Source organism: Macaca fascicularis, chromosome 1, assembly GCF_037993035.2.
Source record: "Macaca fascicularis isolate 582-1 chromosome 1, T2T-MFA8v1.1".
Lineage (NCBI taxonomy): Eukaryota > Metazoa > Chordata > Mammalia > Primates > Cercopithecidae > Macaca > Macaca fascicularis.
This window is the reverse complement of record NC_088375.1, coordinates 218,812,788-218,826,388: the sequence shown is the minus strand read 5'-3', so window position 1 is coordinate 218,826,388 and position 13,601 is coordinate 218,812,788. Positions and strand designations below refer to the sequence as shown.

Genomic DNA, 13,601 nt, shown 5'->3' with positions numbered 1-13,601 from the left:
GAGGCTGAGGCAGGAGAATGGCGTGAACCCGGGAGGCGGAGCTTACAGTGAGCCGAGATCGCGCCACTGCACTCCAGCCTGGGCGACAGAGCGAGACTCCGTCTCAAAAAAAAAAAAAAAGAAAATCAGAATACACCAGTTTTAATTTAAATGTAAAATTTCTACTTGAAAACTTCTATCTTGATTTAAAGTAACTGAAAAAGGCAGTATGACTTATGGTGACTCTACATTAAACAGATGCTAAAATCAGCCTGAGTTTGAATAAAGGGTAATTTATTTCAGAAACAGTGGTTTAAACATTAGTCTTTTAAAGTACCTGTCTCAAGAACTGCTCATTTGTTTTGGGAATTGAACAAAGGCTGAGTCATACAAATCTGATTAAGAATTAAGGTGTTACCTTCAGACAATACTGAAAGGTGAAACATTCAACTTTCTAGAATCACTTGGCAAAGACTACAATGTACATAACTATACATTCATAATTACTGGCCAGGATTTCCAATGGTTTCTGTTCTACCCTCAATTATTTTACCTGGGAGATAAAGCAATCAATAGAGAACTTCCACCAGGATCCACCACAACTACCCACTCACCAGCACCTGCAATCACATACTCCCTCTTGTTCATACAGATACTCAATGTTCTTATCTCAGGCCAACCTCTCCATTTGATTCAGTGTTTCTCATGACTTGAAGATACTGCTCCAACCATTCTCGCCCTCTATCCACATCAACTCAGGAAGATCATTTCCATCAGCATACACATATGCTATAAAATCTGTCATCTTAAAAACACCAGCTGGGTGCAACGGTTCATGCCCATAATCCTAGCACTTCGGGAGGCCAAGGTGGGCGGATCACAAGGTCAGGAGTTCAAGACCAGACTGGCCAAGATAGTGAAACCCCGTCTCTACTAAAAATACAAAAAATTAGGCCAGGCGCAGTGACTCATGCCTGTAATTCCAGCACTTTGGGAGGCCAAGGCGGGAGGATCGCCTGAGGTGGGGAGTTCGAGACCAGTCTGACCAATATGGAGAAACCCTGTCTCTACTAAAAATACAAGTGAGCCAGGCATGGTGGCACGTGCCTGTAATCCCAGCTACTTGGGAGGCTGAGGTAGGAGAATCGCTTGAACCTGGGAGGTGGAGGTTGTGGTGAGCCGGAGAGATCGTGCCACTGCACTCCAGCCTGGGCAACAAGAGCAAAACTCTGTCTCAAAAAACAAAATAAAACAAAAATAATATTAGCTAGGCATGGTGGCACATGCCTGTAATCCCAGCTACTCAGGAGGCTGAGGCAGGAGAATTGCTTGAACCCGGGTGGCGGAGGCTGCAGTGAGCCGGGATCGCGCCACTGCACTCCAGCCCCGTGACACTGTGGAACCCATCTCAAAAACAAACAAAAAAACACAACAAACCTCTCAATTCTACATCTACCTCCACTTAGCACTTTAGCTCCTTGCTCTCCTTCAGCAAAATTCCTCAAAAGAAAAAAAAAAAAAATCAATGTATTGTTCATACTCAATGCCTTTAACTTCTGTCTTCCCATGCTCGGTCGCCCGTGCTGGAGTGCAGTGGTGCATCTTGGCTCACTGCAACCTCTGCCTCCTGGGTTCAAGCGATTCTCTTGCCTCAGCCTCCTGAGTAGCTGGGATTGTATAGGCAGGTGCCACCATGCCCAGCTAATTTTTGTATTTTTAGTAGAGATGGGGTTTCACCATATTGGTCAGGCTGGTCTCGAACTTCTGACCTCCTGATCTGCCCGCCTCAGCCTCCCAAAGTGCTGGGATCACAGGCATGAGACACCGCGCCCGGACTGTCTTCCATTTTCTAAAATGTATTACAAACAGGTTTCCATCCTTATCACTCACCCCCATAAGCTCTCTTTACTAAATTTAAGGGTAATTCTCAGTCTTTACATGACTTGACCTCTTGACGCAGTTCATTATTTCCCCCTTTCCTGGAAATGCTTTCCTCATATGCTGGCTTTCCAGATGCCACATTCTCTGATGTTCTCCTTCCTTACTGGGTGCTCCTTTTCGAGTCCCCTGATTTCCAAATGCTGGCGTCTCCCAAACTCAATCCTTACACCATTCTCTTTTTTGTTTTTGTTGTTACTCTTTTTGAGATAGGACTTGCTCCGTTGCCCAGACTGTAGTGCAGTAGCACAAACATGGGTCACTGCAGCCTCAACCTTCTGGACTCAGGTGATCCCCTCCCCTCATCCCTGCCCGCCGGCATCAGCCTCCCAAGCAGCTGGGACTATAGGTTCACACCACGCCCAGCTAATTTTTAAAAATTTTTTGAGGAGACGGCCAGGCTGGTCTCAAACTCCTAGGCTCAAGCAATTCTCCTGCCTCAGCCTCCCAAAGTGCTGATTTTACAGGCGTGAGCCACCACGCCTGGCCTTTATACCATTCTCTGTCTTCACTCAGTCCTTTGGTAATCTCATGTAGTCTCACAGCTTTAAATCCATCTGGATTAGTCCATTCTCACAGTGCTATGAAGAAATACTCAAGACTGAATAATTTATACAGGAAAGAGGTTTAATCGACTCACAGTTTGGCATTGCTGGGGAGGCCTCAGGAAACTTACAATCATGGCAGAAGGCAAAGGAGAAACAGGCACCTTCTTCACAGGGCAGCAGGACGGAGTGAGTGCAAGCAGGGGAAATGGCAGACGATTATATAACCATAAATAACTCACTCACTATCACGAGAACAGCATGGGCAAACCACTCCCATGATCCAATTACCTCCACCTGGTCCTGCCCTTGACACATGGCGATTATGAGGATTACAATTTGAGGTGAGATTTGGGTGGGGACACAGGGCCAAACTATATTACTATCTAACATGCTAATGAGCCCTACACGGCTAGCTCTAGCCTGTGTGTCTCCCTTGAACTCCATACACATATATCTCCACCTGAATGTCCTAATAAGCGTCTCAAACTCAATACGTTTCAAGTGGAATTTCTCATCTCTCCTGCCCCTTGCCAACCTTGACCACTCAGTCTTCCCCATCTCAGTTAATGATAATTCCACCCTTTCAAATGCCCAGGCTAAAAACCTGAAGAGTCATCTTGATTGCTCTCTTTCTCATTCCTACTCTACATCCAAACTATCAGCAAATCCCTTTGGCTCTATCAAATCCACCCAGTTCTTACCTTTTGTGAATACTTTACTCCAAGTGTCTATCATTTTCGGCCTAGATTATTGCTACCACCTTTTAACTGGTCTCCTTGCTTCCATACTTGTCCTCTTCTCAGAAACCTAAAAAACTAGCCATTCAATTCAGTGACTATGACAATATCCTTACAACAGCCAGAAAGCCTCACATATGTGATACATCCCTTTCATTATCTGTCCAACCTCCTCTCCTTGTGCACTCTCCTTTATTCACTCTGCTCCAGTCACAGTGGATTCCTAAATATCCCTTGACTATATCAAGCACACTCCCAACTCTAGGTCTTTGCACTGATTATTCTGTTTGGAACGTTTGTTTCTCAGATACCCACATGGCTCACTTCTTCTACCCATCAAGTCCTTATTCTAATGTTGCCTTCTCTCTGATTCCCCTAGTTATAATCCTCCTAGCCATACTGTAGTTTCTCGATAGCACTTTCCATCCTCTAACATACTGTTATATATTTGTCATTTTTAGAATCTGTCTTCCTTCATTTGAATGTAGTCTCATTAGGGCAGAGATGTTTGTCAGTTATTGACTCATGTGTCCCTGGCATATAGAATAATATCAGGCACATAGTAGGTAATCCATGAATATTTGTTACATGAACAAGTGAAGGATGAGAGAAGAATTTAACTGAACAGAAGGACTGTAGAGTCATTTATTTTTTATTATTTTTGTAGAGACGGGCTCTTGCTATGTTGCTTAGGCTGGCCTTGAACTCAAGCCATCCTGGCCTCAGGCTGGCCTGGCCTCAAGCCATCCTCCCACTCAGCCTCCCGAGGTGCTAGAATTACAGGTGTGAGCCACTGTGCCTGGCCTGTGCTGTCATTTAAGGGAAGTCAGGCCCTTTGTTTTAAGTGTCAAACTCTCGGCCGGGCACGGTGGCTCATGCCTGTAATCCCAGCACTTTGGGAAGCCGAGGCGGGTGGATCACCTGAGGTCAGGAGTTCAAGATCAGCCTGGACAACGTGATGAAACCCTGTCTCTATTAAAAATACAAAAACTTAGCTGGGTGTGGTGGTGGGCATCTGTACTTTCAGCTATTTGGGAGGCTAAAGCAGGAGAATTACTTGAACCCAGGAGATGGAGATTTCAGTGAGCCGAGATCACGCCATTGCACTCCAGCCTAGGAAACAAGAGTGAAACTCTGTCTCAAACAAATAATAATAATAGGACAGACGCAGTGGCTCATGCCTGTAATCCCGGGAGGCTGAGGCAGGCGGATCACGAGGTCAAGAGATCGAGACCATCCTGGCCAACATGGTGAAACCCCATCTCTACCAAAAATATAAAAATTAGCTGGGCATGGTGGCACATGCCTGTAATCCCAGCTACTCGGGAGGCTGAGGCAGGAGAATCGCTTGAACACAGGAGGTGGAGCTTGCAGTGAGCCCAGATCACACCACTGCACGCCAGCCTGGTGACAGAGCGAGACTCTGTCTCAAAATAATAATAATAATAATAATAATAATAATAACAACAACAAATGTCAAACTCTCATAACAATGAATTACTAGATAACACTACTTAAATGTTTAATAGGAACCAAAAACTAAAGCTCTCCCAAATATTTATTTTCCACTTCAGTAAATGGCCCCACCATCTACTTAGCTGTGTAAACATAAGTCACCCCTGATTGGCCTTCTCACGCTCCTAAATCTAATTCATTAAGAAGTCTTGGCCGGGCACCGTGGCTCACGTCTGTAATCCCAGCACTGTGGGAGGCCAAGGCGGGCGGATCACTTGAGGTCAAAGGTTCCAGACCAGACTGGACAATATGGTGAAACCCCATCTATACTAAATATACAAAAATTAGCCGGGTGTGGTGGTACACCACTGTAATCCCAGCTACTTGGGAGGCTGAAACACAAGAATTGCTTGAACCCGGGAGGCAGAGGCTACAGTGAGCTGAGACTGCACCACTGTACTCCAGCCTGGGTGACAGAGTGAGACTCTGTCTCAAAAAAAAAAAAAAAAAAGTCTTGTCAGTTTTTTACTGATATATGCTCATCTGAGTCTTGTCAATATTGATGGCCTTCTATCTAGTCTGGTTTACTTTCTTCCTTTCTTTCATTTCCTAAATAGAAGCAAAATGTGCTTTAAAATGTAAATTGAGACAGGGAAGGGCAGTGGCTCATGCCTGTAATCCAGCACTTTGGGAGGCCAAGGCAGGAGGATCATTTGAGGCCAGGAGTTGAAGACCAGCCCAGGCAACACAGTGACATCCTAGTTCTACAAAAAAAAAAAAAAAAAAAAAAAAAAAAAGAAAAGAAAGAAAAGAAAATTTCCCGACATGGCGGTGCAAACCTGTGGCTCCAGCTAAGCCGAGGTGGGAGGATCACTTGAACCCAGGAGTCTGAGGCTACAGTCAATGAATTATGATTGTGCCACTGCACTCCAGCTTTGGCAACAGAGCAAGATTGTTTCTTTAAAAAAAAAAAAAAAAAAAAAAAGTAATCCAGAGATGACATTCCTCCTGTTAAAATCTCAAAGGTTTCTGAGTCCCCACCTTAGTCTGTGAATAAGCTTGCTCCTGTCTTTATCTCAGCTCCACCTGTGCCACTCTCTCCCTTGCTCCTTAGGCTACATCCACAAAGGTCTGCTTTAAGCTCCTCTAACATGTCTTTTTCTTTGCTGCACCAGGCACATGCCATTCTCACTTCCCTCCACTCTTCATTCTTTAGGTCTCAGCCAAAAAATAAACAAACAAACAACAAAAACAAAGTCTCCTGTTTAAAGTAGGGCTCCCTTAACAGCATGGGCAACATAGTGAGACTCCATCTCTACAAAACAGTACAAAAATTAGCCAGGCATTGTGGTGCACACTTGTATTCCCAGCTACTCAGGAGGCTAAGGCAGGAGGTTGAGGCTACAGTGAGCTGTGCTGGTGCCACTGCACTCCAGCCTGGATGACAGAGCGAGACCTTGTCTCAAAAAAAAAAAAAAAAAAAAAAAAAAGGAGCTCTCCCCTTATTCTATACTTCATTCCATGTTTCCTTCATAATTTACAACAATTTGCTTACTTGCTTTTTGTTTCTTTCCCATTACAATATAAGCTCCATGAGAGCAGGAGCCACAAAAGCAGGTGTAAATGGGAGGAAGTGTTACCTCATTGGAAATGTCTGAGAAGTACTAGCTGTGGGTCTCTTTTAGTGTAAGATCTGTCATCCCAACATTCATCACCAACTCTACCTCCGATACCACTCTTCCTCCAGATACAGCATTTCTATCATTTTGAAAGGAACTAAAGACAAGATTTCACTGGGAGATCACATTAATTCCAACTGGTATAGATGGAGTTGTGTCCTCCACCAAATCCGTATGTTGAAGCCCTAACGCTAAGGTCATGTTATGGTGGAGATGAAGCCTTTGGAAGACAATTAGGTTTAGATGAGGTCATGAGGGTAGGCCCTCATAAGATGAATCCCCTTATAAGAAACACAAGAGGCCAGGTGCGGTGGCTCATGCCTATAATCCCAGTACTCTGGGAGGCTGAGGTGGGTGGATCACCTGAGGTCAGGAGTTCAAGATCAGCCTGGCCAACATGATGAAAGCCCGTCTCTACTAAAAATACAAAAATTAGCCTGGCGAGGTGGCACACACCTATAATTCCAGCTACTTGGGAGGCTGAGGCAGGAGAATTGCTCCAACCCAGGAGGCAGAGGTTGCAGTGAGCCAAGATCGCACCATTGCACTCCAGCCTGGGCGACAGAGTGACCAAAAAAAAAAGAAGCACAAGAGACCCCAGAGCTCACTCTCTGCTACATGAGAACACACTGAGAAGGTGGCAGTCTGCAAACCAGGAGCTGGGAAGAGAGTCCTCACTAGAAGCCAACCATGCCAGACTCTCATCTTGAATTTCCAGCTTCCAGAACCATGAGAAATACATTTCTGTTATTTAAGCTACCCAGTCTATGGTATTTTGTATGGCACCCTGAGCTGACTAAGACCCAACCAACAGGAGAATGCTCTAGTCTCATAACCACATGACCAAAATACACATGTAAAAAGACATTTGATGCAGCAGTATTCTCTATCAAGACTCTCCACTCCCAACCAAAAGTGTTCCACTCCTTGCTTGATGCTTTTACTTCTCCAACAGCTACACTTTTGAAGTCTGAACACTGTTAAAGCAACTATTACCTTCCTGTACATACTCTGTTAGAAGACAACCTCACAATTGACAGTGCCCTACCCTCAGTCACCTTGATGCACTAAAATGAGTGAGTCAGGTACACTATGACTTATAAATAACTATGTTTTATTCAGAAGGACTCACTGACGTTTCAGTTAGGAAGTGATTTTGATTAGGACTCATGATAGCATACAGAAACTTGTCTCAGGGCATCTTACGTGGGGTTTCTGCCTAAATGAGAATCTCATACGACTGTTTTTTATTTTGAGACAGAGTCTCACTCTGCCACCCAGGCTCAGGTGCAGTGGTGTGATCTTGGCTCACTGCAACCTCTGCCTCCCGGGCTTGAGTGATTCTCATGCTTCAGCCTCCTGACTAGCTGAGGTTACAGGCGCATGCCACCATGCCCAGCTAATTTTTTGTCTTTTTAGTAGAGATGGGGTTTCACTATGTTGGCCAGGCTGGTCTGGAACTCTTGGCCTCAAGTGATCCTCTCACTTCAGCCTCTCAAAGTGCTAGGATTATAAGCGAGAGCCACCAAGCCCAGCCTATTTTTTTTGAGACAGGGGCTTCCTCTTTCACTCAGGCTAGAGTGCAGTGGAGCAATCATCACTCACTGTAGCCTTGAACTCCTGGGCTCAAGCAATCCTCCCACCTCAATCTCTCAAGTAGCTAGGACTACAGGCACATGCCATCATGCCCAGCTAATTTTTAATTGTTTTGTAGAGACAGGTTCTCACTATGTTACCCAGGCTGGTCTCAAATTCCTGGCCTCAAGAGATCCTCCTGTCTCAGCCTCCTAAAGTGTTGGGATTACAGGAGTGAACCACCATGCCCAGCCAGGACTCTATTAAACAATTGTTTTTTATAAGTAGACATTTCAAAAAGCTCAGGTTTTCCTCCTTCTAAAACTAGCCTCTAACTGCAGATTAGGGTGAGGGAGTAACTAGATTCTTTGAGACATTTTTGTTAGAAAATTACTTTAAACATTCAGGAATTTGTACGTTTTATCAAAGGGAATATTCCAAAAGCTCTATTTTTAAAAATTCATATTCCATAGAGAATGTAAATGATTGAAGCCGTTATTTCTCCAACATTTCTACTTTGGGAATTTCAAAGCATAATCTTTTCTTTTCCCTCCCTCCCTCCCTGCCTGCCTCCTTCACTTCCTTCCTCCCTTCCTCTCTTCTTCCCTTCATCTCTCTCTCTCTTTCTTTCTTTCTTTTTTAAGACATGGTCTCACTCTCTCGCCTAGGTGCCTAGGCTTGTATCTGTGGGCTCACGCAATCCTCCCACTACCTCACCCTCCCAAGTATCTGGGACTATGGACGCATGCCACCATGCCTGGCTAATTTTTTATTTTTATTTTTCGTAAAGATGGGGAGTCTCACCATGTTGCCCAGGTGAGTCTTGAACTCCTGGCCTCAAGGCATCCTCTTGCCTTGGCCTCCCAAAGTGCTGGGGTTATAGGCGTGATCCACTTCACCTGGCCACAAAGCAGTCTTTAAACTTGATGGTTTTTTAAAAAAAGTCTTACTCCATATTACAGGGAGAAATAATCACAGTAGTTGGCAGAGGCTATGAAGGTCCCCAAACCAGAGCTCCATTTTCACAAGAAAGAGCACCATCCATGCTAAATTATCAAAGGCATAAAGCTTGGTTACAAAATAAAGACAATAATAGTATTTTGTGACTGAAACTATCAAAGCTCCTCTGAAATAAGACCTGTACAAAATCCCAAGCACGGTGGCAATAGGATGCTTAGGCTGAGAAGATCTTCTACATTTTAGAATTCGTAACTCAGCTGAGACTTCAGTAAGCTGTGATCGTGCCACTGCACTCCAGCCTGGGTGACAAAGCAAGATCCTGTCTCAAAAAACAACACAAAACAAAATAGAAGCTGTAACTTCAAATATTAATCAATGTGCACTAAGTGCAGTATGGTACAAAGGGCTAGAAAAGGTTATTCTCCAAAGTACAAAATTCTCAGGGCCCTGAAATAGTTCTAGCTGTCAAACTTTTTATACGTTACCATTTATTATTCCAATAGTTTTTGTGGTTTTTTGTTTTTGTTTTTTTTTTTAAGATGGAGACTAGCTCTATTGCCCAGGGTAGAATGCAAACTCCACCTCCTGGGTTCATGAGATTCTCCTGCCTCAGCCTCTCAAGTAGGTGGGACTACAGGCACCCATCACCAGGCCCAGCTAATTTCTGTATTTTTAGGAGACAGGTTTCATCATGTTGGCCCGGCTGGTCTCAAACTCCTGGCCTCAGGTGATCCGCCCCCCACTTGGCCTCCTAAAGTGCTGGGATTACAGGCGTGAGCCACTGGGCCTGGCCTGTAGGTTTGTTTTTGTTTTTGTTTTTTTATGAATGGCATAAATGACCTTTATTGGTTGTGACAAGAAGTGGAAGAGAAGGGGATATAAGAGCTCCTGCTCCTGGAGTGGTCATCTGCAGATTGGACCACCACCCTTCTACCCTTCAAATGCCAATAATTTTGATAAAGAGGCCGGGCGTGGTGGTTCACACCTGTAATCCCAGAACTTTGGGAGGCTGAGGCAGGCGGATCACGAGGTCAGGCGATCGAGACCATCCTGGCTAACACGGTGAAACCCCTTCTCTACTAAAAATACAAAAAAATTAGCCGGGCCTGGTGGCGGGAGCCTGTAGTCCCAGCTACTCGGGAGGCTGAGGCAGGAGAATGGCCTGAACCCAGGAGGCGGAGCTTGCAGTGAGCCAAGACTGTGCCACTGCACTCCAGCCTGGGTGAAAGAGCCAGACTCCATCTCAAAAAAAAAAAAATTTTTTTTTTAAATAAAGAACTTCATCTACACAAAGCCCAGCTCCACCCATGGTATCCACTCAGTAGGCTCCTCCTATATTTGCCTAATGCAGGGGGAAGGAACAGGAACTTAAGTTTTAGGGAAGCAAAATACAGCTTCTTCTCATAAATAGGTTTAAGCCCCTGGCCTAGACATTCACAGTAGCAGTTATAGAAAGGGAAACATAAACTAGCCTTCTTAGCCCATTTAAAACAAGTCATTTAGTCCTACTCCACATTTCTCCCAGAGAGGTGCAGTAACTTATTCATAGTTACATGGAGAATTGGTGACTATGCCAGGAAATGAAACTCATGTCCCCTCACTCTTAGTCCAGTGCCCTTTCTAATATACCACGATGCCTCCTATCTGGTAATCAAAGTAGTAAGGCAAGGCTTAAATAAATAAGGAACTTGCCCACTGGAAACCCAAATGTCCTTAGTACTAAGACTGAGTCCTAATACTAAAAAGCCAAATGAATGTTTTGAGAAAAGCTTGCCAACAAACCTAGCAGAATACTTTATACTCAGTGGACTCTATTTCTCCATCACACCAACCTCTCCAATCTATGCCTCCTCAAATTGCCCTGCCTCATGAGTGCAAAAACCATTGTTTTTATTTTTTCCCCCAGGAGAGATTAGGTCAAAAATAAGAAAATAATCTAGTTTCTTTCTGCCAGATTTCTGGCATAGTGGGACTGGGCAGGAATGTACCTACTGTGGAATCTTCCCACACCCCTGGGTTGTTAAGAGTAACTAGCAGAGGCATGTCCCATACACTCCCCAAATATCTGAGCTGGCAACAACAAAAGATATTCAGAGACCTTAGCCCTGGGACAATAGCTTCTGTCAGTCAACTACAGTTCTCACGACTCTGTGTTTCTGTTCTCACTTCAACCTCATACCAAATGATGTATCACACCTCTATGAGTATACCTGAGAAAACCATGCAAATGAATTCACACAGCAGTACAGCAATTACGGCAGGGCACCATTACTAATGATAAAGTATAATTTAACAAAAACCAAAGACTTACACAAGCATATTACTATTATCATTTACACGGCACATTAAACGTAAGGACCTGAGTCCCAGTAACCTATCCTTGAGACCAGCACCAAAAAGGATCAGGTAGAGTTTCCAAGCCAAGGGAGTCACCTAGTAAGGAGGCAAAGATCAGCATTTCATCTCTTACCTGAAGCCAAAGGTCGGATCCACTCTTTGCTGTTTAGGTCAAGTCTCCAGAGGTCATTGAAAGCAGCATTGCAGCTGCTCTGGGTACAGCCTCCAAACACATACATAGACTGATTAGCATCATAATAGCATGCGCCTAGAAAGAAAATACACAAATAACTGCTGTGAAAATTCTGAGGCCCTTCCAACATTTTAACCACAACCTATACCTTTCAAAACTCATTTATTTCACACATTCAGCAATTTTGTTACCAAGTACCAAATTTCTAATACCAGACTCTTGGCTTCAGGTGGATCAATATACTACCCTTTAAAACAAGGTCTAGAGGAAAGCTATGAAAATTTTATTTCTGAGCACACTAAGCAAGTTGACAATGATGTAACAGTGTAAGTCCAGCAAGAACACATAATAATTCAGATTAAAAGTGCTCAAATGAGGGAAATTTCAGCACAGCTACATAATCTAAATCTGCATCATTATCCTCTAGAGCTAAGCAAAGATAGTGCCAACACATGTACTCCCATTCCTTTCCTACGGTCCTCCTATTGTTTTTGTTTTCAAATAAAACCTGAAGCACAAATCAATAAATGAATCTCTTTTTTTTTTTTGAGACGGAGTCTGCCTATGTCAGCCAGGCTGGAGTGCAGTGGCACAATCTTGGCCCACTGCAACGTCTGCCTCCCAGGTGCAAGCCACCACACCTAGCTAAGTTTTTGGATTTTTAGTAGAGATGGGGTTTCACCATGTTGGCCAGGCTAATCTCGAACTCTTGACCTCAGGTGATCCACCCGCCTCGGCCTCCCAAAGTGCTGGGATTACAGGCATGAGCCACCATGCCCGGCCAATAAATGAATCTTTTTATGACACACAATGAAACTATTTTAATCAATACTATGAAGTAACCACACAGAAAGTCCAATGTGATTGAAGAAATACAGTTTTTATTAATTCCAAAGGCCAGTGGGGGAAACTCAGTGGTAGCATGGCCTTGGACTAGTCCCAAAGCAACAGATTGAAAAAGCATGGAAATCATTAAGTCCCAATACGTATCCAAGAGCTACCAAGGCATGCTGGTCGGTGCTGACTAGAAAACCAGTACAGTAACATTTAAAAAGCACCAAGATCTCTAAGAAAAGCCTTTTTTGATTAGATGATTGCATACACATCACCAGGCATTCCTAAGAAAAAGAGGCAATGACTATGAGAAGGGCTGTTACCCTAAAACTACAAAGACCAAAGCCAGAGTCTAGACAAGATGCACGAGTGCTAGGTTCTGCCACCTTGCAGTCTCTATCCTTTGGAAATGACAATCACATTCCTTACAGTCTTGCATTTGCCGTCTTGGACTTCAGGAAGAGGCCCAAGCAAAGCTTTCCTTGCCATCCATTTCATGCATGCAGGAGGTAAAAATAAAATAAAATAAAATTAAATTAAATTAAAAAAAAAAAGACCTCTCAATGTTCATGTGAAACTAATGGTTCAGTGTCATATAAAAGGAAGGGGAAAGGAAAAAGAAATTCACAGATTTAGGCCAGGCGCAGTCGCTCACGCCTGTAATCCCAGCACTTTGGGAGGCTGAGGCAGGCGGGGCACGAGATCAGGAGTTTGAGACCAGCCTGGCCAACATGGCGAAACCCCGACTCTACTAAAAATACAAAAATTAGCCAGGCATGGTGGCGCATGCCTGTAATCCCAGCTACTCAGGAGGCTGAGGCCAGAGAATCGCTTGAACCCGGGAGGCGGAGTTTGCAGTGAGCTGAGATCACACCACTGCACTCTAGCCTGGGCTACAGAGCAAGACTCCATCTCAAAAAAACAAACAAACAAGAAATTCACAGATTCATTACACTGTGCATGGCTTTAATGATCATCTAGCATATCTGTAGGTCAAATTCAGTTTAGCACACCAATATTTTTAAGGTCTGAAGGTCTCTTCTGAACTCTGGCACTAGTTACCCAAGTTCAGAAAAAGGGAAATGCTACTACTGCTGACTCATCCAATGCCACTGCTATAGCCACCTCTGTGATATACACTAGCTCTGGGAATAACCTTCCCCCCTGCCCCCCCCCCTTTTTTTTTTTTTTTTTTTTGAGACAGAGTCTTGCTATGTGACCCAGGCTGGAATCCAGTGCCACAATTTTGGCTCACTGCAACCTCCACCTGCCAGCTGCAAGCGATTCTCCTGCCTCAGTCTCCTGAGTAGAAGTAACTGGGATTACAAGCACATGCCACCACACCCAGTTAATTTCTGTATTTTTA

The 13,601-nt window shown here is 44.1% G+C and overlaps 1 protein-coding gene across 2 annotated transcripts in view; it reads right to left on the bottom strand.

Moving 5' to 3' along the window:
• Positions 1-13,601, bottom strand: part of FBXO42 (F-box protein 42) — a 98,346-nt gene that overhangs the window by 35,392 nt on the left and 49,353 nt on the right. For both annotated transcript variants that reach the window (XM_005544669.5, XM_005544670.5), the window contains exon 4: positions 11,342-11,476. In XM_005544669.5, coding sequence (XP_005544726.2) covers positions 11,342-11,476 — 135 coding nt within the window. The remainder of the gene's footprint in view (positions 1-11,341; positions 11,477-13,601) is intronic.